At 37.5% G+C, this 25,413-nt stretch overlaps 1 protein-coding gene across 4 annotated transcripts in view; it reads right to left on the minus strand.

The window, feature by feature from the left end:
* The window catches only part of sei (seizure), an 80,737-nt gene that overhangs the window by 8,154 nt on the left and 47,170 nt on the right, over nucleotides 1-25,413 (minus strand). For 2 of the 4 annotated variants that reach the window (XM_046623328.2, XM_046623330.2), the window contains exons 10-21: nucleotides 16,244-16,484; nucleotides 14,613-14,794; nucleotides 12,173-12,193; nucleotides 6,693-6,847; nucleotides 5,435-5,555; nucleotides 5,239-5,359; nucleotides 4,494-4,803; nucleotides 3,768-4,104; nucleotides 3,056-3,255; nucleotides 2,857-2,981; nucleotides 1,531-1,626; nucleotides 754-894 (exon numbers count right to left, since the gene is read on the minus strand). In XM_046623328.2, the coding sequence (XP_046479284.1) occupies nucleotides 754-894; nucleotides 1,531-1,626; nucleotides 2,857-2,981; nucleotides 3,056-3,255; nucleotides 3,768-4,104; nucleotides 4,494-4,803; nucleotides 5,239-5,359; nucleotides 5,435-5,555; nucleotides 6,693-6,847; nucleotides 12,173-12,193; nucleotides 14,613-14,794; nucleotides 16,244-16,484 (2,050 nt within the window). Of the gene's footprint in view, nucleotides 1-753; nucleotides 895-1,530; nucleotides 1,627-2,856; nucleotides 2,982-3,055; nucleotides 3,256-3,767; nucleotides 4,105-4,493; nucleotides 4,804-5,238; nucleotides 5,360-5,434; nucleotides 5,556-6,692; nucleotides 6,848-11,301; nucleotides 11,389-12,172; nucleotides 12,194-14,612; nucleotides 14,795-16,243; nucleotides 16,485-25,413 lie in introns of all 4 variants that reach the window. The other 2 variants (XM_069135531.1, XM_046623329.2) reach the window with 2 other exon arrangements.

Below are 25,413 nucleotides of genomic sequence, written 5' to 3' on the forward strand. Positions count from 1 at the left end.
CAGAATGGCGCTCATAAGCAATAAAGGTAACGATCTGATTGGTGCTTAGCAATCAGGTTTCAATCGGGTTGAACCTGATTGGTACTTTGTGGAACTTTTGCTGCAGCAAGGCCATCTCAATTTGCGGACTTTACGGACACTTTCTGGCACACGGAGATATAATGTTCCTTGCCTCAATCCTCCGTAGTTTGTCTATACTTCTACAGGTTACATGATATTCTGTCAATTGCGCAGTCTGGTTTGATGTCATTGCGTGCAAAGGACTTGATCGTGAGAACTGTTTGAGTGATACTCTCTTGATGAGGTGTGTTAGTTATAGGTATTGCAATGTTGCACTGTGAGGTGGTTTTAATGTACCATGGAAATATTCTGAAAACTTGTTTACTTGCTTGAACAGAACACGGCGGAGATTTCGCGAGTGGTTCACTTGTACCCTTTTGATATAGTGTCTATTACTTGCCAATCTCATTGGATGAAATCGTTTGAAATCTCGTGAAACCTGTCAACATTCCGTAAATTCATACGAAACGTCACGACAGCTTGTGCGAAATTGTTTGAAACGCGAGTTTCTGAGATCTTTGATGCTTTTCTCATCAGATATGATATCAGGGAAACTCCCTTCAAACAACCCCCTTCAAATCTTCTCTAATACCGTGAACCTCGAAGCAAGGTATGCAGCGAACCAGCGAAACCCGCGAAATCGCGTAGTAAATTAATTGAAATAATTCTAGTACAGTAGCAGCAGAACCGTACCGTGCGAGTGTGGATGCTGGGGCGGTGATGGGGTCGTGTAGTGACTAGAAGTGGTTGATGCTGGATGGGCGGCAGTGTGACTGAGGCAGCTTTCGCCGGCAGCCGAGCTCCGCCTCGCGGGTCTAGTCAGGGGTGTAGTAACTGCGGAACAGAGCGAATAATGAGTAGCTGCAAGCTGCTTGGCGAGTGACTACCGTTGGCTGAGCTTAAGGGGGGCGATACAGCTTGGACGGTCTAAAATCATACCTACTTTTTGAAGTTTTTTTTTAAAGAAGAAACCAAAAATTTGTTAGAAAAATGTTGGAATCGAAATTCAAAAATATAGCTATGCAGCACGAATCGATAAAAAAGTCAATCCGCCACCGGATTGAAAACGTGGTCGTTCGGTACTTGTATTCAATGAAATTTCAATGAAAAAATGGAAAAATATTCTTCAAACTATAAATAATGAAGCCTTCGATTTGAAATTGCTCTGTTTATATTTTCTTTGAGAAAAAAAAAAAAAAAAAAAAAAACTCCTACAAATAGGTATGATTTCAGACCGTTCAAGCTGTACCCTCTTCTTAACGAGACAAGAAGGTCAGGAAGGATCTGTATAGGACCCGGAATGAGGGGTCTTCATCACCGTCGGGTGCTTTTCTCCCTTCTTCGTACGTCGATGATCAACGTATGGAAATGAGGATGCGAGTGATTGGATATATTTGACGATGCACTGGCGGTGACGAGGTGATAATGGCCGTCCGTTAGCGACGGTCGTATATCAATGCATGGACGTACCTTGCTTCGCGAGGTAGTCGTGGCTCGTCAGTGGCTGGAGGTGTATCTTGTGCTGGCGAAGGTCCGGTATGCTGCGCTTGAGATGGGTTAGCATGCCTGAACAACCAGGTTACAAGGTGTTAACAAACCGGGAGATGATAAAACCGAAACTCAAGTCATTCAGTATTCAAAGCGCTTGGGAAGGAAGTGTATACAATTCGTTAAAAGATGTGTGAAATCGATCGCTCTTGTCTGCTCTCTGAATTTCCGTGGAGTTGAAACAACACAACTCGCATGGTGCAATGAGCATTGACTCTTTAAGACTAAAACTACCGAGGTAAAATAACATGAAGTAGGGACATTAAAATGAAATAGTAAAACCAGTCTAATTCAGTAAAACAAAAAATTCATTATATGATTCATTTAGTTATCGTTCTAAAAGTCATTACATCATTGCGAGGAAAAAAATGTAACACGGAGTAGGAATTTTAAAATGAAATTGTAAAACCAGTCATTTTACCTGGTCTGGTAGTTCTCGTATTAAGAGTGAAATTTCCACGCCAAACGCTTACGGATAATAAAATCACTGTGAATATTACTCGATTGGAATGAATATTCACTCGTTTGGACTCGGAGTTGCGCAGTTTTCACTCTCGCTTAGTGATTTTTCACACCACTTGAGTGAATCCTCTCACTCCAAGACATTAAGAGAGTGGTGTAACATTATATCTTTTCACATCTTTATCATGACGACAATGCAGACGATGATTTTTGTGCGTGTGTAAGTTTCGTATCATTTAACAGTGCAGCAGTGCTGTTGCATCGTAATACGTACCTTTTGGTTATCATACCGTGAATTTGCGTCATGCGTGCAGCGAAATCTTTTCGGAGGCCATAATCAGGCGAGTCTAACAAGAACTTTGGGAGGGAAGAAGCGGGTGACAGACGGTACATGGATTCACTTATAATCCTTCTCTGACAGATCGACATTCGCATCATTATTCACAGTCCCGAGAGTTACCGAGATCAAGCATCGGCGGCGGCAGGGTGCGTTTAATCGGGCTGACATTGATCATCAGGATCGCAGTGTAGCTGGTGTTTATAGCATCGTGCAAAGACCATTCATTCGTGTCGAACCAAACGAAACGGGGAGTGAGGATGAAACGAGAACCAAAACCGTGAAATGGACAAAGGCGTTCTACGTATAAGCACATAATGTACAATAGACACGAAAGCAAAGTATGCAACACTAACGATTTATGATGTAAAATGCATCATGAGTGGACTTTCAAGAAGGTACAATACGAATACCGACGTGATAAGGCGATTATAAGTAGCTGTACTGACCGGTTATCGAATTCAAGGTAGAACTCCGCTGCTTCGGCTCGTCGAATTCGAGGTTCAGAGGCGTCACGTCTTGGCCGGCTTTGTCGGTGCTGAACTCGAGGATTCCGTGACCGCTGCCTCTGTCACTGTTGCAATAAAAAATTGTCGAACATGTCATCATCCTTTGAATCACTTTTTCGCCACCACATCTTTTACTTACTATTCTTCCTGGTCGTCCTGCAGCGAGTCCTGTCGCCCAGTGGGGACCAGGTGTGATCCCGGTGGCGCTCCTCCACCTCCTCCTGGACCTCGACGGTACCTCGGAGGCCGGAAGGCGAATCGCCTCGCGTCGACGTCCACGTCGGTTGGCGTGCTGACCGGAAATCGAGCCGACATTGGATCCACGCCAGCTTGTTCCTCCTGTTTGTACACGCGTCTTATTAGGCAGGTTATATATAAATCGGACTCGAGTGTCTATTGTATGGAAAAATCTGGTAAACCTCGATCTCTGATAGGGAACTTTGAAATCAATTATTGACCAAGTTTTTGAATTAATTAAATTAATTAATGTGTTGAAAGAGGGATGTTGTAGAACAAAGGTTTGCAAAGTTTCACTGGACCTGATTTACTGTTACATATCTATCGGATTGAAATGTCTCAGTAATAGGATGAAAAAACGATAAAACACGGTACGTTAACTCTAAATACGTCAAACAACATTAACACCAGAGTTAATTGGAACGTGATCGGAGACCGCAACTGTCCAGTCCGTCAATGAATAAAGGAGTCTCTAATACACCCGGAAAAGTGTCTAACCTAATCCTGCAACTTTCGAGGGGATTTGAATATCACAGTTTGGTAGACACCATTATCAGTTATCGCGAGAGTCCGACTCTCTCACAATCAGTTTACGATCAGAAAACAATACTCACGTCACGCATGTTGAACGTGATTTCAAGGTTGGTGCTGAAGTGGTTGGCGAACTCCGGATAGAGCGCCAGGACATCGAGCAGATCGTCTCGGTGTATCTTGTGGAGGTCGCAGTAGGTCAGGGCGCGTACGTTGCAGGATGATTTTCCGACGGTTGGATAAATGCATGGATTCTCGCCGAATATGTCGTCCTTGCCGAGGATCGCCATGACTATGTCGTCCTTCAGTATCTCGATGCTACCGCGCGATATGAAGTAGAGCGAGGTGAGCACGTCTCCTCGGTGAACAAGCGTGTCTCCCGGAGGCGCGTGCGTGGTTTTGAACTTCAGGGACAACGCTCTGCGAAATTTATCAACATTTTGTTGCGGTGACAAGACAGTCTCCACTTGTGTTGTGCGCTAAAAGTCAATAGTTGAAACAAGAGAAAAGAACCATCCACCGCAAAAGCATCCAGCAATGGATCTGTATGACGAATCAAATGGGAAAGTTGCATCAGAATCGTATCAAAAACACCAGGAGTTTAATGAATTTTAACGTTCTCGTTGTAAAACTTTCTCTCAAAATCGATGGTAGTACGTCTTAACTTTTGTGATACGTATTTGCTCATAATCATTTCTATCGCACAGTAGAGACATCCTTCCATCCGTGTACATGCCATGACTGACGCGAACAAAATGCACGATTTTCTATTCAAACCCCGAGTTTTGCTTGTCAAAAATTAAACTCACCTGAGGCAGCCTTGACTCGCTCCCTCGAATGCCGTGCAATTGCTGAGCAGGTTCCTGTTCAGATGAAGGCAAATATCGGCCTGCAGACACTCGGGGAATCCCTTCAACACGCTGTTCATGTCGATGCCGTTCGTGTAGGTCCAGGCATGCTGGAAGTACTCCTCGAGCCTTTGCCGAAGGGGGTTGGGTATCTGGTGAAACTTTATGAACTCTCTCACCCTTAGCATCTGGGTGTGGTACCTAGCAGTCCCGCTGTACAGCCTCTGAATAATCGCCGACACGTTTCCGAATATACTCGCGTACATCAGAGCTGAAATTCGAGGATGTTGATCGAAACAAGTAGAAACATACTGGTGAAAACGATCGATACGGCATCGATAACGTGAATCGATTCTGGGTTTTGGGGACACTTTAGGTTCACATTTTTTGGTAACACTGAATTTCTTCGGGTTCCAAAGAGATAATCTATGTCAAGATCGTATTATAGTTATAAGTTGTTCCTTCCTTACTTCAGTCCGCATTACTGTCTAAGAAAGTATATACATGTATAATTTACATAACGTTACAGGGTCGAAGGCGAGGCTGCGGGATGATTTATGACTTCTAATTTGTTTCCTTTTACTCGTTTTTTCCCCTAAAATTCCATCTCGCGCCGCACCCTCATTTTAAAACTGTGTGTGTAAACTTGTTATGTAAATGCTTATTGATCGCTGCAGATATGCAGAATCCTGAAAGTCCAACTCACATCCTATCAGCATTACGATTATGGTGAATATTTTTTCGGCGTCAGTATTCGGCGCAACGTTTCCAAAACCGACCGAAGTCAAGCTGCTGAACGTGAAGTACAAAGCTGTCACGTATCGGCTCTGTAAAAATAAAAAAAAAATTATAACAGTTCAGCGTCAAGCTCACGATATTTACTGTCGTACTCCAATATTTACCTTTATACTCGGACCGCCGGTGTCGTTTAGGTGATAAAATTGGTGGGTGTCATTCGCCAGTATGTCGAGCCAGCCAACTTTACTCTTAAGCGATGACCTCTCCGCGTTTCCGATAGCATACCTGAAAACGGATTCGATCTAAAAATATCGTAAACAAGCCCTGTTTTATTTTTTTTGTACATTCGTTCACACAAGATTATGGGTTGGTTGGCCAAGAATAGTGTTTTTTATTTTTATATCTTCGGTGAGGTTCCCGTACCTCAAAAGGATGCAATAACCAGTCTTTACGGGACCAGTAAAATGTCACTTATTTTGACTATTACCTATGCTTATACACGCATTGCCAACGGAAATAAGCCACTGACAGCGCCATTCTACACACAATGCCGAATATGAATATCTGAAGAAAGTTTGGCTTCACGCGACAACGACACCAGGAAATGTATTTCTGTAATTCAATTACCACTTATTTTAGGAATACAGTACAGAACAAAGTATTTCCTGGGGTTATCCTAACATGAAACAATCAAGTTTTTCGACGATTTTGTTCGGCATCGCATGTAGAATAGCGCTGTCTGTAACTTTTTTGCGTTAGTGACGCGTAAGCGTAAGTAACAGTGAAAATAAATCATATTTCACTCGGTCGGTAAAGACTGACTGTAGCATCCTCTTAAGGATATAATAATTTGCGCAATACTCAGAGTACGACCATCTTGTTATACAACGATATTAATTTCAGAAGAAACGATTTTTGGGGTAGAGGTAAAAAAAAAAACTGGAATCGCCGATTGACAGAAGGACCAGAATGTCGAATACTCATAGACGCGAAAATCTTATTCGTAAAATTTAAAAACGTGCGAAGTCCAAGTATAGAAAGTTGAAAATATTGACAGGTCGAAACACAGAACGGCAAAATCGAGATTCCGAATACGATTTTATACTATCGAGAGGAATTCTGACGATTCGAGAGTTTGGCATTTTACGTTGTGACCTTTCTATTCTTCTACTGCCCCATACTTTGACCTTTGACATTTTGAAGATCTATGAATCAAGTTTCTCCTTCTCTAAATATTCGATATTCTGGTTCTTCGATTTTTCGATCTCTTTCCACATTGGTACCCCCACCCGATTTTCGCCCAATCAACAGCCTCGAGGACATTTCTTTCCGCGTCTCTCTTCTTTCAACAAGCTTATTCGCAACAAGAACAAAACATACGAATCAACGAATAACGGGAAACAATTTCTCCTTCTCTCTTACCAGATGCAGGCAAGCCAGTGAGCAATGAGAGCGAACGATGCCATTAGGAGAAGAAGCACCGCAGCGCCGTATTCGCTGTAACGATCGATCTTCCTTGCCACCCTTACTAATCGTAGCAATCTGGCAGCTTTTAACAAACCAATCAGAGTAGTCGTCTGCAATAAAATGGTAAGTTTTCCTGTTTTTGGTAATGCTTTTTTTCATTGCTCCATTTATTTTTGATATTTTCTCTATATCGATTGATTTGTTTATCCGATCGACCTAGTCTCACATTTCATTTCTATTTTGACGCACTTTTTAAATCTCGATTCCCGGGATCTATTTTACGTACATAATGAATAACGGCGTTAATGTTTTCTTTGAGACCTCGTGGGATCGATTGAATGTATCACGTGTTGAAACAACGACAATGAAGACCGTTTTTTTTTTTTTTTCTTATCCTCCATTTGGAAACAATTTAGGACCGTTCAATTCATTTCCGTTTCTCGTTATTGACACCGTCTTCTTCGATGCATCGTAAGTGAAGATGATGAAAAATCGAGCGAATCCGAAAGTTGACGAGAGACGTGCTTGCAAAATAACGCGAAAATTCGCACCGCGTTCGCGATTGTTAGAATAAATGAAGAATGAGGGTAATGTGAAGGAAGAAATTGTTCTTTTCACCAAATCGAAGTCAAACGATTACGAGATTGAAACACGTTGTACATCGCGCGCGATTCACGTTGCTGAATTGATTGCAGGTACATATTTTTTTTTCTGGGATTCGGTAATGAAGGTATAGAAATATATGTGCGGGAACTCGATGAATTATAAATGACGATGCAGGATATACAAATGTGCGATACAGGTTTTTTTCTTTTCATCGGTGATTTTTTCTCAATCAGATGAATGATTGTCTACATTGTCTAAGCGAAAATGAAATTACGAATGAATGAACGAATGAATGAATGACCAATCAATGGTATGGTGAATGAATATACGTATATCTATATGATATATACATACTGTACATATATTGTACCTACTACATTATGTATAGGTATATACAACGAATTACAAGCATGCATTGCATATTTTTTTATCGTGGCATTACCAAATATATAAAAAAAGAATTGAAAAGGAGAAGCAAATAACACAAAGCTAGATAAACAAAAATAAACAAATGTATCAATAAGGATATTAAGAAGAATACGAAGAATCGAAATTTATTGTAATCACAAATCACTCGAGCCTCGAGATTTTTGTTAGGGCGTATAAAATAAATTCAAACTCAATACGAATAATAAAAGAAAATCGATTGAAAAGAAATTACAAATTAACCCAGTAGCAAGTTACAAAATTTAATATTAAAATTGTGTCAGCATTATACGTATATAGATGTACTGGATCATCTGCGTGACGAGAAAATAATTATTGAATTGAAAAAAAAAACAGATTCGTAAGAATGAAATAAAAGAAGTAAATAACCGATCGCAATTTATTATAGGCAAAGGTAAAAAGTATAATACAGGGTTAAATAATAATAATATCAACAATAATAATAACAATAATAATTGATTATTATTATTGTATATACATGTATATGTATTATGTATAAGCGATATGTAGGTAAGCTCAAAAATTATACAATTTATGCGTAGTGAATGTTGCACGGCAAAGCGATCGCGTTTGTGCGAAAAAACACACGCACGCGCATACACACGCGCAAACGCACGCGCACGCGTGCGCCTGCAGAGAAATAAAAAGCGGCAATTGGAGAGATTGTACGAATTTAAGAAACAAAATGTATTTGAAATAAATCAGTGGATATAAAATGAAAATTAAATTTAAACACACACGCGCACACACACGCACACACGCGCAATTGCATACGAAGCTTGCAACGTAAGCGTATACGATACAACGACAACGATAACAGTAATAATAATAATAATAATAATAACAATAACAATAATAATGGGAATAATGATAATAATAATGATAATAATACTAATAATAGTGATAATAGTAATAGTAACAATGGAGCAAGAATTATAGAATGTGATAATAATAAGAACAAAATAATGTGAATATTAAAAAATAAGAGTGAGAATGTACCATATTGCCATATATATATGTATATATATGAAGACAAGGATTTTACGCAATTAGGTGTTCAGAAAAGTGATGCATATCATATGTTTAAAAACAAAAAAAAAAAAAACTGGTTGCTATTATTGTTGTTGTTGTTGTTATTATTATTATTATTATTATTGTTGTTGTTGTTGTTGTTGTTGTTGTTGTTGTTATTGTTATTATCGTTAGATGTTACATGAATGCAAAGAAATCGCTAGAGAACGAGAAGAAAATAAAAGAAAATAAAATTTAAAAAAATGTTGAAAAAATAATTATAAGATATCGGTGATAAAAAAACCGATCGAATTGATTAATATTTATTATTAATGTTGAAAGAAAAATTTAGAAAAATTTAAAAAGCTTACGTACAATTTGAACCTCGCGCTGTACTCTTTCCGGACTTGTGTTTTTATTGTACATATCAGGGTATTCGTGTGAAGTTTGTACGTATGTTATTTATACAGATCTAATGTCATGTTTGCCCTCCTCTTTTTCGGTCTTCGTATAATGTGCGTTTGTTTGTTTGTTCGTACGTTTTTCTGTTCTCTTTTTGTTGTGTAAGTGTACGTGTTTGTGGATGACGTGTAAGAGTATGCAGATTTTGGAATAACTTTGGAAAATTTCATTGTCGTCGTTAAAAGTCTTGGACGAAAATAAAACACACATATATCCGCGTAACAAAGACGCAATCGATAATTACAATTTACTTAATTACTTGTTTGTTTTTTTTTTTTTTTTTCCTCACTATGGCCAATTCGTACGCAACATCGTCGAACTTCTTTTAAGATTCTACTCGTCATAACGTGCAAAATAATTCTTTCCCTTAATTTTTCAACGCCTCATAAAAATGTGAGAAAAAAAAAAATAAAAATTCCCTGGAGGAATCGAAAACGATAAATAAATTCGTTTGATTATCGACAATAATGAATATTTTGACTTGTTTTCACAATTCCTTTACATTATATTCAGCATATGAATATGCACAATTTTTAGTAGTAGAATCGATTAATTGAAGGACAATCAATTCATCAAGTGATCATACGATCACGAGACTTGAATCGGAAAACAAAGTAACATCTTTAAATGATTGTTTAAAATTTTTTCATTTTCATATTGTGCGAAAATTGCGTATTTAAATAAGGGCAGGTATGTCGCTCGTAAACGACGGATTATTTGTCATATCTTACAGGTATTATTGTCGGGTGCTGAGTATACAATTATACGTGAAAATGAATTTGCGCATTTTTTGTATTGAAACAAGGCGTTCTGTTGTGCAATTATTTTAAATGAAATATCATCTCAACTGTTGTATGAATTGTCAACACCGGAATCATACACAAACCATGCTGTAGATCGCCACCACACACGCGATAATAATAATAATAATAATAATAATAATAAATTAGGTTAATAATTGTAATATGTTTTGTAATTGTAATATGTCGTTAATAATAGAAAATGAAGGAGAGGGCAAAAAGGAAAGAAAAAAAAAAAATTTCCGTCAAGTTTGTTCTCGCTCTGGTCAATCTTAATTTCGTTTGATTTTGCATTTGATCTCGAAGTAAATGATAGTAATGGAAAAGAAAATACAAACACACCACGAAAAAAGAAAACGAAAAACCAAAACAATCTATTCTATTTATCTATATACAGAGTGATTGTCTAACCGTCGAACGGTACGTCGTCTGCTACAATGTAATGCGCATGCGTTAAAATTGGAGAGCATTTGTTTCTCAGGGCGACCGAGCGTCATAAATTCAAATGACAAGTCGCCGGTGTGTATGAAACGTGAAAAATTTCGACAGCAGTCGGTGTTGAGCGCAACTGCCAGCGAGAAGTGTCAAAGTTTTTAAGGTTAGGTTCACGACGGTCGGTCGCCCTGGCGAACAATTGCTCTCGGATTCTAGCGCATGCGCGTTAAATTGTAACAGACGACGTATCATTGGGCCGTTAGATAATCACTCTGTACATGCCAGTGTATATATCTATACGTGTATGAAATACCAATTTCATGTGGTTGGTTCTTTTTGTATCATTTCAAAATTTAGCGATATAACAAAAATTGATCGACTAGAACAAAACAAAAATGAAATAGCGTTTTCACTGAAGATCCAATCCAATCCGTCGCTTGTGTTACAGAAATACAGAAATATAACTGTACATAATGCAGTTTTTAATCGCTTGGTCATGCAAATAATTTAGCAAATACGTGATTGAGAAAATCGAGTAAAGAAAAGTTCAGCTTTCACTTCATCGCGCAGGATAAAAGAGAACGAATTGGCAGTTTGATCCTGATATGCATGTAATAATAGATACGTTTTTGCGTATGTATTGCATGTGTATACAATATGTATATGTAGGGTACGTATATATATATATATATATATATATATATATATATATAAATATATTTATTAATAATTTGTATATCGTTGTGTAATGTAGCGTGTTTTAGGTAAAGTTATAGGTATGTACATATATTGTCAATACCTACGTTTGAACCCCTCGGTCTTTGACGTTGGTAATTCGCAGCCGAGTGAGACATACCTGCCCCCCCGTAAAGCGCGTCCTCGTTAGAATTCTTAAAAGAAGTTTATAACAGGCGAAATTATAAGGAGGAGAAAACGGCAATAATAACAATAATAATGACGATGGTAATAACAACAACAATATAACATATAGGAATAAACGAAACGATGTATATCATGTATACTATGTGTCTATAATCCAATATAACGATGGTGATGAAAAATATTCAAAAAAAAAAACAAAAAAGGACTGATTGTAAGAGAAAAATTACAACTTCATACATCTGTTCGAGCATGTCGAGTATGTATATGTTTGAAGTACGTGAACGGGTACATGTCTATATACAGACATACATATACATATATATATATGTAATATATATATGACATATATGTATAATATATATATAATAACAGTGATAACATAGAATTCGATGATAGAATATAATAAAACGTGGGTGTACAGTGTATTTGTGTGAGTGTGTGTGATTGATAAAAATTGCCTTTTGTCAAAAAACTGTGCAAAATAGTATATTGATATGTAAGCAAATACATATGTATATATATATATATGCAAACACACACACACATCTACATACATATATGTAATATGAACCTGTGTACACACACATGCGTAAATGCACCGTTATGTGCATGTATATACGTGTACGTATATGCATCATACATACATATATATACATAATACGTGTGTTTGTGTGTGTGTATATACATGTATATATATATATATATATATATATATATATAATATATAGAATAGGAAAAAGTTGTTCGCTAAACATTGTCTTGGAATCTGCGTTGTGATTTCTGCTGACTAACCTCATCCTTGTCCAAGCCGAGCTACGGAAAACCACTAATGTTAAATTTTCGTCACTTTTTGTTTTCACTTTTGTTAAATTTGTAATTACATTTTTTTTTTTTTTTTTTGTTTTTCTTTATTCAATACTTTTGTTTCTTTGCAATTATTCAATTTTATTTCATATATTCGGTAGGTAATTTCGGTTTCTTTTTTTCGTTTTTCCGTCTCGTTTGTTCGGGTTATCAAATTTTCATCATCGATTTGCTTCGGTTTCTTGTTCGTATCTTTTTCTCATTCTCTCTTTCATTCACTTCTCCTTCTTTTTCTGCGCTCGCGGATTTGTTTCTCCTTTCTCTTTTTTTTTTTTTTTTTGTATATTTGATATACGTTGACACGGTATTTTGGCAACGTTATTTGAAGGCAGAAAAAAGCGTGACTGTTGTTCGTACAGTATATCTTTTATACATACGTTCTGCAAATTTCGAATGAATTGCGAGAAAGGAGGAAAAAAAAAATAAACAACGAAATTGTTTGTTATTATATAGCCAATTCTTGATGAGCGGAATTGTTCTTTTTCGACAAAAATAAAAACATATCGGTATAAATTTCACCGATTGTTGAATTTGTTCGTCATCGCCGTTGTATGTATTCGAAGGAGAGATGAAGTCGTTGATATATTATGATATTATTTTGAACGAAAGAGAGAAAGAGAGAAAGATGGAGAGCAAATGAGAAAAATTAAAATAGAATGACGTATACGAATGAAATAATAGCATAATATGAATAAACGAATGAATTTCATTTGACAAAGTATAAAAATTTGTAAAGTTCTAGGATTTTACTGCGACATGACTAAAGTTGAATTGATATCATATTATATAATGTTTTATACATACATGTATAGTGAAGTACAAAATTTCTTTTCCTTTCTCTCTTTTTCTCGCGGCGTTATTGTAAAATTTCTTTTTTCCTTCCTCCGAATTCTGCAGTTTCATTTAATTTCATTCTATTCTATTTGACAATTTTTTTTTTTTTTTTTGCTATCTTTTTTTCTCTTTCATCGCTTCAGCAAACAACTATTATTATATATTGCAGTATTTATGTATAGGTACGACAATATTAGTAATAATAATAACAATAACAACAATATAACAGCAACAATAATAACAATGACAATTAATAAATAATAGCAATAATCTATCACGGGAAACATAAATCAGATAAAATATGAACACAATTTTGGAGCAGAGAGAATCGAGGATATGAAAGTAATTGGAATTGTTTTTTGAAACAATTGTTCAATGACGGAGAATTTTGCATAGTTGAATCTGAACTGCGGCATTCATGTATTTGAATGAAAGAAAAATTTGAAGAAAATTAAAAAAATAACACCCTGCTGTCGATGATGAAACTAGCGAAGAGGGTTTTTGTTAAACACAATGAAGAATAAAGGCTAACGAAAGAAAAGAAAGAAAGAAATTATTCCCTCACTTATATATACATGCATATATAATATATGTATATATATATATTTGTTTATAGACAGTATATAATATTCTATACTCGTCCAGCAATTTATTTAGTATTGACTTTTCTCATTGGATCCGTTGATCTAAGAACTAGACGAAGACCAAGAAGGAGAAGAACAAGAAGAAGAATACGAACAAGGAGATTGATTATAAGATATAATAACGAATATGAGAATATAAACGAAAGGAAAGAAAAAAAAACAACAACTAAGCGCCAATTCTGGTAAATACATCTATAATAGACATAATTTCCGACTTAACGTCTCGTTTATGTGACAGTAACAAAATGTAATGGAAAAAAGATACTCCAAAAAATTAATAGTAAAAAAAAAAAAAAAAAAAAATAGTAGTAATGATAATACGATAATTCGAATAATGATATAAAAGTAGTATAACGAACTTAGGGGCTAACATCGAATATATAACGACGCGTACGTACGGAACGTCGTCGGATAAAAATTCGACGATTTAAAAAAAAATGAAATTCTAAAAATTCTCGTCAACTTTTCATCACAGCAAGTTGCAGTAGGTATATTTTGTCCATCAACAAGGTACGTAGAGTTAGAGAAAAAAACGCGAGTTTTCATCCGACGTGGAACGCACGATGGGGAGGGATAAGAGATATACCGAAGAACAAGAAGGAGAAGAAGAAGAAGAAGAAGAAGATTGAAAAACATATGTAAAAAAAAGTTAGAAAAAAAAAAACATCAAACGAAAGGGAAAAATGATTTGTGGGTTAAACGCGTCGAGTACGCCCGTAAAAATTCTTGATTATTCGTGGTATCGTTTTTTTTTTTCCCTCGTTTTTTTCTTTTTGCAAAGTTTTGTCCATGTACTTTCCGTTTCTCATATAATTCGTAACACATATCGATTGGATTTTCGTAATTGTAATTATACTCATAAAATGTATTATCTTTGCTTTGAATCGTACCTCGTCCGTATTTGTGCCGAAGAATAGGAGGTCGAACGGTATTGCGGCGACCAGGTCGATTATGAACCAACCCTTTAGGTAGTGTACGGCGATTTTGCCAGGGTGCGAGACAACCTCGTCGTTCCTATTAACGAACGTTGTCCGAAAGTTTATCAGTATGTCGACGATGAAGGTGACGTCGACTGCGGGTGAAAAAGAGAAATCCAGGAAAAAAAATGAGAGCAAAAAAAGAAAAGGAAAACGATCGGAATATCATTCGACGTCGCAGATGATAAAACACCCTCAACTCTATTTTATATGTACATGTATAATACAGCTTTACACTCGACTTTACGCTATATCATCCCAACTTTAAACGTCGAATTTCCTGCAATTATATACCGGGAGAATCTCTTGAAACTTGAATATCAACCGCGCATGCGTCAAATAATTCAATCTCATTGGTCGGCGAAATCTTCCCCGCAGCGATATTCTTGTCTGCGATGCGGGCGAGCCAACGTACGCAAAATGTGTACGTTTGAATTTTCAAAGAGCATAAGCGTTAAATTCCGACCGTTCTTTGAAGCATCAACTTTCCGACCCAACAACAAATGCTTCCCAAACCCTTCCGAGTCGCTGCCTCGATTATTTGAGATCCTAACCTCGAAAATTCGTATCAACTACATCGCCGCCAGAAACAGAGTTTGACAGCTGAAACTCGGGATGGCCAGCCTGCAACGAGGAGCCGATAAAACTCGCGCATGCGCGTTTGATTTTCAAGTTTCAAGAGATTATCCCGGTATATATATATACCTACTTTGATCGGTGGTCGACGGAAAGGAGATTCCTTTATCTTCAAACCGTGCATCATGATTTTGCGTAACTTGACCCTAATACGTCACACCTCGGTAGAAGTTAATTAGAAAACACCTAACTCTGGCGTGACGGTTATAATCCAAGTAAATCTACCGGGAATGACAAAAAATAATCGATAATTTTTCCGATTAATCACATATAATCGATTATATTTCAAACTCGATTATTTTTTCTCACAATCCGTTTCTGTTTTTTACTCCCATGAACGACGCAATACAATATCAATTAATACGATTCAAGTATCAATTATTATCATTGTCTTATTTACTAATTAGCTATTTGATATAACAAGTGTAAGATTAATCAATGTTTTTACCTGAAATTGAAAAATATTTCGAATGAAACTATAAATTATCGAAAAACTGTTCCGCCATTAAGACTACATACTGAAATTTAATAGATTTTCGTTTCAAATGCGGTGTTTCAAAAAAAAAAAAAAATATTAAATAATCGATTGATCGATTAATTCTTACCGATTCAATCCAGTCACGTTCGACAATTTTTTTCGATTCCATTATTTTTAGCTTAGTGGCCATCGCCAATTACTCTACGGACCTCGACGATAAAACGGTCAACTTGTTCGCACGCGCATAGAAGCTAGTTGTTTTATCATCGGACTTCCGTAGAGTTACTTGGATTATAATCGTGACACAATCAGCCTCCCTTAAGTTGAGCGAACTTTGTCAGGGACCATCGTTTTCTACTTTTCGTCGACCAGCCGAGCCTCCCTCCTCGTACTTCATAATTTCAGAATGCAAGTAGAACCGAGCTCTTACCGATTAGGTCGATCACGACGATGGGATTGCTCGTGTAGTTTTTGCTCTTCTTCGTGTAGTCAGGCTCGGACAGCAAAAAGGCAGCGACGTACGGCGTGAATATAGCCGTGTACATCACGAGGAGAAGTATCAGCCAGTCCCACACCGCCTTGAACGGCGAGTAATGGAGTATCGTCCATTTGTGGATACGGGGCGACTGCAATTTGTACTCCGGAAGTACGTCGGCGCCGAGGGAGAGCACCTGGAACAAAAATCGCAAATTTATCGACCCTACGCCCATTTTTTTTTGTCGCGTCTCAGGAACCAAAAAATCCCGCCTTTCCAACCGCGCACGACAAAATTCCAAAACGGACTTTCAAATAACGCATTGACTTTTCCGATGGATTGTCATTTTCATTAATCATTAAGTTTATGACGCATAGCGTGGAAAAGATTTTCATTTGATTGTTAAATTCAATGGTTAACGTATGATTTTTTGACAAAAATATTTACAACCCCGTTCCTTACCATTGCACCCGAAAGATCGCTGCGATTCGCTGTTTCTCAACCCGATCGTATTTTCATAGACGCGAAATACTCGAAACAGCGGAGTCTGACTTCCGCAAGGGTTAAAGGCTGCGGTTGTACTCTATGTGGGATGTTACCTACATGCACCCTATAAGCGCGTCTCGTCAATAATTCAATAGACGGACCTCGATTTGCAACCCCAGCATCGGAGCTCAGGTACAATTGTGAGTGGGCGGGTTAATCACCCTGAAGATGAAAAAAAAAAAAATAAAAATTCCAAATAAATTGTATACATTCTGAAGAAAACGAGCGGCTCGATTATCGTAGGTATCGATTCTTTATCCGTAGGAAAAAACGGACACGTACCGGTATAAGCGTGCACTAGGGTGGTTCTTACATTTTAGTCACATCGGAATTTCTTCCGGTTGCCATCCCCCCAAGAGTAATCAACATGTATGGAAAAAAATCTAGCCAAGTCCCCGAATGTTTTCGTCAACTCTAACACACACCGCCAAGCGGTCGAATTTTTGTGTGAAGAAATGCATACATATGAAATTTTGTTTAAAAAAAAAAACTGTGTATTACGAATAAAAATAATTTTCTTAAAAAAAAAACAATTCAAATGCATGCATATTTCCGTACAAAAATACGACTGCTGGGATCTGGAAAATTGGAAAAATTCGGAGACTTGGCCAGATTTTTTTTTTACACATGTCGGTTATTTTTATTTGGGGAGGGGGGGAGCGCGAAGAAATTCCGACATGAGCAAAATAAGAACCACCCTAGTGTTCGCAGTATATTATATCCAACAGTATCCACAAAGCCACGAGTATAACAATCGGTAGGCGAAAAATCGATCTTCGTCTATAAGTTTACATCGGCGTTATACGGCGCGTATGGACAGGTGGAGGTATTTATAGAGACGGAGATACAATGGTGCGGATAATTCACGAGTCATTTACAAACTGAGAAGGGTAATAAAAAAGCGTTCAACGCGCGTTTTTCTCTCTCCGTGCCGAAAGCTTCCGCTTCTGTACAACACAAGCGAACTTCTTGTATTCTCAAACCTAGCGGACAAAAAAACGTGTGTCCGTATACGATATTCAACGCGTGAGCAAGGCTTGGGTCCGAGTGTACACGAGGTGTGTCGAGATACCAGATACGGACTGAAGCGGACGAAGAATGCGATAGCGAAAATCGCGACCCTTCGACCGGCTGCCGAAACTCGTACTGAAAGCCGAAGGGAGCAGCCTTTTAATCATATTCCTAACCGACAGACAGGATCCGCCCTTCCCAGCCATTTCGTTTTGCAAGTATAATGGAGTGGCTGCGAACGGCCGGGAAGTAGAAGGAGTAACTGGAACCATTCATCCAACCGCGTATGATCGTGTTTCAAAAACGCGGTATCACCATCGTGCGATCGTATACCCGCAGCACGATCATTTCCATGACCGATGCGAAACGCGGAGTAATTCGACCATGGCCTCCTCACATCGTCATTGGGGTCATTACCGTGGTCAGCGCCGAGTTGAAGGGCTGTTTCTTTCTGCCACGACGCCTGAGGCAGTAGCGAGCAATCTTCTTCCACATTATCGGTACCCGAGGTGGTCATCCGATCGGTTCATCTTCGATGCGAAAGTTGGCACAAAGGGCAGGATTGAACACTGTGCACGAAACGGTGATCACCATGCACCATGCGGAACGGTACTGCACACACTCACTCTCTCTCTCTCTCTTTCTCTCTCTTTCCGGTCAACTCTCCGACTCTCCGTGCATGGAGACACCACGCACGTGCACTGTACCGGGATTTACGGTATGCACTCTATTTACGGACCCAGCGTTTAGTGGGAGAGGAGATGAGAGGAGAGGAGAGACACGTGGGCGTGTGCACGGTGCACCAAACGCGCACAGACTAAACAGAGTTGGTGCAGCGCCGCGAGGCCTTCCGAATAATCGGAAAGAGCTGGCCGACGATGCCGACGGTCGACTGGGCCAAGATGAGGCATAAAAATCGGAAATAGTCACTGCCGGCAACGGCCGAACGTCGAAAGCTGATCCGAATTGATGTACCACTCGGCATCGCCACGTGCTGCACGCTGAGTTAAGGATGGATCGGCTGGACCGTCTGCGTGGAAAGTTTGGAGGGAGGAAGAAAATAATTTCGAAACATGTCCAGGAATGTTATTTGCGCCGATGACGGTCACCTCGAATGGTTATCGACACGTTTGGACTACCCAATTGTTGACCCTTTTGTTTTTCAAAATTATAAATTCACGGCACTAATTCCGAGTCTCTCGACGACTGAAACCAATTGTCAGAGGGTTAGACGCTGGATATTTATATTTTGGTAATTTTAGAAACAAACGTCAAACGGATACAACCGAAAAAGGTCGATAATTGGGACAGGGTCAGTAATTGGTACGCTTATCTTACCGCGTCGTAGGAATGATTCTGAATAAATTCTAACGACAAAATTTACGATACCAGGTCAACAATTTGAAAAAAGGTTTGATCACTAGAACGATCAAAAACGTGAAAGCTCCGGTGCTTTTCAGCCGATCTCTGATGTTTTTGGGCTCGTTATGGACACCGTGTGGATTTCCAGAGATCAGTTGAAAAATATTTGATACAAACTCAGGATACAACAGATGTTACTCGACAATTGGATCCTCCCGTTGCAATTACACTGTACCGTGAGATATCTTGAATGTTCATCGGAAAATTCGTTGGCATTTGGTTAGTGAGGAAAATAGGCTCGGAAATGTTGGAACCGGATGAAAAACAGCGGAGATTAATGATTTCGAACGTTCTAATCGTACGCGAAACTAAACCTTTTCTCACATCGTTGATACACAATTAGCTGGTTTTATTTGGATTTCCTCGGTGTTATTTCTATGGCACAGTAGGAGCGTTGTTTCGTATCGCATTCACCAAAGTCATAGGCCGAAACAAAATTACGCCGGAGATTTTGTGAATGGTTTTTTCGCATCTCCCAATAACTTTTGACATAGACGGTAAGGCGGATTCATCCGTAACTACTGTAACGAATACACAGCCGAGAGCCGGGATCCGACGTACCTATATACTGTGTATTTACTCAAGGGAGTATCCAATACACTATCCTGTGTTGAATGCTTTCGATGATAATTCTCTGCTTCGACTATAAACCGAAACTGACTAAGACTAGAACTCTTGGATTAACTGCAGAGAACGCCGGATCAACAATTGTAAGCTTATAAACGAGGCCTTTCAACTATCGCGACACCTTTTCCACCATCACCAAGCGTTGCGAATTTCATTCGCGAATCAAGGTAACGATCCGGACGGTCGTTCCCGAGCTTTAAACGCGAATTATCGGATATCGGCGCTTGATTGATCGAAACGATACTTTTGCGCTTTGGCAATGGTTGCGCCATTATACGTATATTACAAAGCTTCTCTGGAATCAGATGTAAGTTACGCGCTTTTTCACTCTTCACACATTGACATTCCGATCATATCGACAGAGTTTTATAGTCGTTGTTGATCTACAGTCCTTCAACTATTCTCGTTATTCACTATAACCGGAAGATATCGCGATTATTGATGCAAAATGGAAACGAGTATTCATCGTAACTGTGTTGGAAAGTCTAAAATGTTTTTGGCATTATTTTTTTTATACAGTGTTTCGCATCTCGTTGCGACTATTGCGATAATCTGATTTCGAAGGTGGAACAAGTGAAGTGATACGTGGTTTAAAACCGTTATTCAACTATGGACAGAACTTGGAAAATATCTAGTGAACTAAAGAAACGGAATATGCACTATTGCGCGATCAGCAAAAAAAATTACTATCCGCTGTCATCGAGAATTAATATAAAATAATTGAAATTTCCCTCAGCGCTGGTAATTTCGACAGGTGCTCATCCATTTTGCAGAGTCGAATTGGTAATGATAAGAATGTAAATGCCTGATCTTACGCATCGCCAAGTTTTCTGTGTTCAATTTCTATCGTCCGTTATTTTCCTTTTTCGACTTGAACGAGTTTCTCGTTTCAAAGTTCCGAGAATCACCCCGGGCTGCTGATTCGTTCGAGTATATATATACATACATATATATATGACGTGTTCCATGCCAACTGAAAGGTCATTTTCTCTGACCCCCGCCAATTTGCTTTATTATTTTTTATATGATTCTACAACCTAAAAAAAGCACTCACCATTTTTTTCGGATTTTTCGTCCCAACCATTCTTTTTTAAAAAATGTTACAACCATGACAAATGTTTTGTATGTAAAATACAAAAAATACAAAAAATCAAATCTCCACTCTGAACTATGGCTCAAGATGTTTGTTTTAGGACCCAGAAATTATGTGAATTTTTGCAAAAAAAAAAAAAAAAAAAATGGCGTTCTTTTTTTAGGACCATAAAAGGGTTTGTAACATTTTTTAAAATGAGAGCCTGATTTTAAATCTGAAGAATTAATTTCAACGAATCTATAATGAACGAAATATACGGTTTTGCAATTTGATCATATCGCGTGTGTGATGACATAAGGTCATAAGTCAAAGTAAATATACCTTTTGCTGTTGACAAAAGACAAAAGGGCGTATATTTTTTCTGTTGATCGTATCCAGGCTTAAAACATGAAAATATTGTCAGAAACGTTGAAATTCAATATCAGTTTAATTAAGAGCAACACGTTGTACGTACTGATAGATTCGACCGTTTTTGTCGCATTAATCGCATAAGCTCAGAGCCGCTAAAAATTATTATCGTTATTTCTATCAATCCGATAATTGACAACTTGGATAATAGAAGAACAGAAAACGGACATCCTCACTGCGTAACTTTGTTAGTTTAAATTTTTTACGCGCTTTGGAACTCTTCAAAGCGTTAGCGAAAAAAATAAAAAAATAAATAGCGGTTACGACCTTTTGTTTCTTATGTTTTTTTCCATGTATACTCATGGACGGAAAAAATTTGTATCTGCCTAATAAGCACGCGATAAAAAAAGAAAAAACACGCTTCACTTCAATCGCCTGGCAAAAAATACACAATTTTAACAATAATTCCAAAGTATTGTTAAGCCTGTTTCGTCTGAGCGTAAATTGCGCAGCACATCACGTACTTGAACAAAAAAAATTTGTTCAGCTTTATGCAAACACCTACCTACGTATGAAACGATTAAATTTCACAAAACACCCACGAAGCGTGCAAAAACTTTAGTTATGTATGCGAGGCATCTTTGTGAAATCTGTCAAGATTTTAATTTCGACTTGCTTTATTTTGTCAAATTTTCTTCTACCAAACTAAAGGGCGTACATGATTTTTTCCAAATTTTCATCCCAATTTGTTCTTTAATTATGAAGTTTTGAAGAATTTTCTGTTTCAGCATTTCAAATGATTATGAAACTTGCATACGAAAAGAGATGTTGAATCAAGTTAAAACAAGGTTACGCCGTATTGACGTGTATATTCGTGTAAAAAAATGTGAAGAAATGATATTTCAGATTTCTCAAATCCATTAAACAAATATTATATTGTAAGGCCATTAATTCGTGTAATAAAGAGATATTTTGAAGAGGCATGGTATTTCACTTGATCACTTTAAGTGAGCGGAAATCAATTTGGTTCTCAAAATTTAGGGTTTAAGAATGCTCTGGTCACTATTACTGATTTTGTGTACCTACAACTACGCTTGACAAAAGTGAACCGACGGACGGTAATCGGTTTCTTAGACTTGGCCAAAGCTTTCGACACGGCCAGTCATGACAAACTATTAAAAAAGTTGGAGGATATTGATTTTCGAGGCATTGCTCTGTAGTTATTAGATAATTATCTAAAAAACAGATCTCAATCAGTCAAGATGAAAAATGTTAAAGGTAGCTATAAATGTGTAAGTATCGGAGTGGCACAGGGAACAATACTGGGTTCATTGTTCTTCATTATCTACATAAATAGCCTGTTCAGAATTGGTTCTTAATATTATTGCAAATGCAAATATTACCGCTGTTCCTTGTGGTGCTGACGATTAAATTGGTTTAAAAAAAAGTGTCAATGATTAAACTGGGAATAACTAAGTATTGGTTATATAAGAATAGCCTTTCATTTATCGTAGCCCAATCAGTAGGCATTACTTTTGGAAATTAGATACCGTGATTCCGTACTGAACGAGTTCGAAAAGGTTATTGATGGTGCTCGGTTAAGGTCATGTAGTACTCCTGCCTTTACCGACCGAGTAAACTCGACCTATTTTTTCTTATATTAAATAAACAAAAGGATTGAAAGTGTTGACATTTCGCCGGTGCATCGCAACCAAAAAACGCGCGAGCGTGCTCCCAGCAAATCGTGAGATCATCATTTATTTACGAAATTATTTCAATTCCTAGTTCTCGTCTAGCGACCTTAATATTGTACGAAAACAGTCTCACGATGGCTCACTTTACTCTTCGTTCTTGCCGGGATTGCGCAAAGTATCCCAGTTATGAACTTTTTGGCCCCTGAAATACGGGTAATATGGGTATAGTAACACGTGTCAAAAAACTAGACATTTTTTTTAACGATTTTCGGGATATGAGTAACTTTCCTGAATTTCGTTACAAAAGAGCGTTGCACCGTCGAAATTTGAACCTTATCTGTTCGTTTGTTTATTTAATATAGGAAGGAAAGGGGTGAGTTTGCTCGATCGGTAAAGGTTGGAATACCACATGACCTTAACTAGGAAAACGCATTGAAAGTACCTCGGGATACATATTGACCAGTGCATCAGTGATCAGTTTGTGACGATACTTATTGTTAACTTAAAATTCACGAAGAACCAATTATTTTCAAAAGCACAAATTAGGAAGGATATTTTTCTCAATCAAGCAAAATGTGACCAGCATGATAGAAGACGAAATTGTTTTGTGAAAAATTCAACAAATTCGGTGTCTTCTAGGAGATACAATTGCTTCACACTTATCCACGAATCTATCATTCAAGAGGAAAAAAACAACATATTTTTATCTTTTCGTCTTACGATTATATCGTTCATTTGAAAAATTGAAACATAGAAGTTTTGCGGAAATCCGTAACCAAGGAGATAAGAATTACGAAAGAATTGTGAATACTCCGTTTGACAGGCAAAATTAAATGAAACTTTGACGCGAAAATCTTATCCGATTGCAGTAAATATTCATTCTTCGAATTTTTCCAGCATCCCCCCCCCCCCCTTGCCTTCGATATACAGGGTGTGGAAAAAAGAAAAAAAAAAAAGATTGCCAAGGTTAAATCTTGAGTAATTTTTAACAAGGGATCAATGGTAACCTTTGCTTTAACCTTGAACCTCATCTTCGAGGTAATTTTGAGATCAACTTCCGTTTTTCAAATGGGAATCATCATTTTTGGTGTCAGAATCGGAAAGAGCGATAAATTTTAAGTTTAAGTATGCGTTAAGGTCTAGGGTCAACGTGACCTCCACGGGTCGAATAAAGGTGAAAAAGTATCCTTGGTAACAATAACGCGAATAATTTTGAGCATCCGCATCTTTCGCAAAATGTTGCACACAAAAGTTGTTAGGTTCGGCCAGGACGATCTGATTAATAAAACCTTAGCTTCGATTCAACATGATCGATTCGACACTCTGACTAAGCACGAAGATCGAAAACAGTATGTCATTCAAATTGTAAGTGAATATAAAAAGAAATTTCCAAATGTCACTAGGAAATGTTTAATAAAATAAATTGCGTTCATTAATAAGTTAAAAATTTATAAATCCTGTCACATTTTTTCAAATAAATTGCAAAATTTTAAGAGTAACTCAGATTTTAAATTAAATTTTCTGGTTATCGGAATATTTAACACTAATTTTACTTATAATACAGTTGAAATGAGATATTTTTTTTGCAATAAACAATTAATTTTTACATAAATAATGACAATTTTTCGGTCAAAATAAAAAAAAAACGAATAAATTATTTTTAGTTTAACTTTTGAGCAAGTAAATTTATCGAAAAAAGTTAAGAGAAAGTTTTTGTAGAGCGTTCAATTTTCTACAAAAATACTTGTTTGGCATTGCCATATATGAACTGGCATCGAAACAAAAAAATTAATTGTAAAACGTGCCAAAACCCCATGTTATTTAAATGGGAAATGTATCGTCTTTGTGGCAGGGTTCGATATCAATATCAAGGGCTTGTATGGGTCTGATATTTTCTTCAAGTCACGAGTTAAAAATTTTAGGGGCCCTGCAAAGTCAAAAACCAAATTGGTAAATAACGGACACCCTACTATATATACACCAAAAAAAAAAAATGTAAGCAGGAAATTTGTTTTCAAATTCGTAACCACAGACCAATCTTTTTGCTTAACCGGTTTTTTCGTCACGTTCACAGCGGAGGCTCTGATTTATAACATGCATTTTTTCCGAATTATCCGTACGCTGATTTTTACAAGTAAGAAAAAATTGGAATTTTCGAAAAAACGAATATTTTTTCCCGCCAATTTGAATTTCGTAATTCCAACTTCAAAACCGTAATCAGCGATTCCCAAAACCTATGCATCACCTATGACGTTCTAAATTCGTTCACTGGAAGAATGTGCAAATGAGATATTGTTCTTTAAAATTTCGCCCTATTTCCCAAACGATTTCGGATGGAACTAAAACTGCGAAATAGCATTCGCAAGATCCCCCCCCCCCCCCCC

This window comes from Neodiprion pinetum, chromosome 4, assembly GCF_021155775.2.
Source record: "Neodiprion pinetum isolate iyNeoPine1 chromosome 4, iyNeoPine1.2, whole genome shotgun sequence".
NCBI lineage: Eukaryota > Metazoa > Arthropoda > Insecta > Hymenoptera > Diprionidae > Neodiprion > Neodiprion pinetum.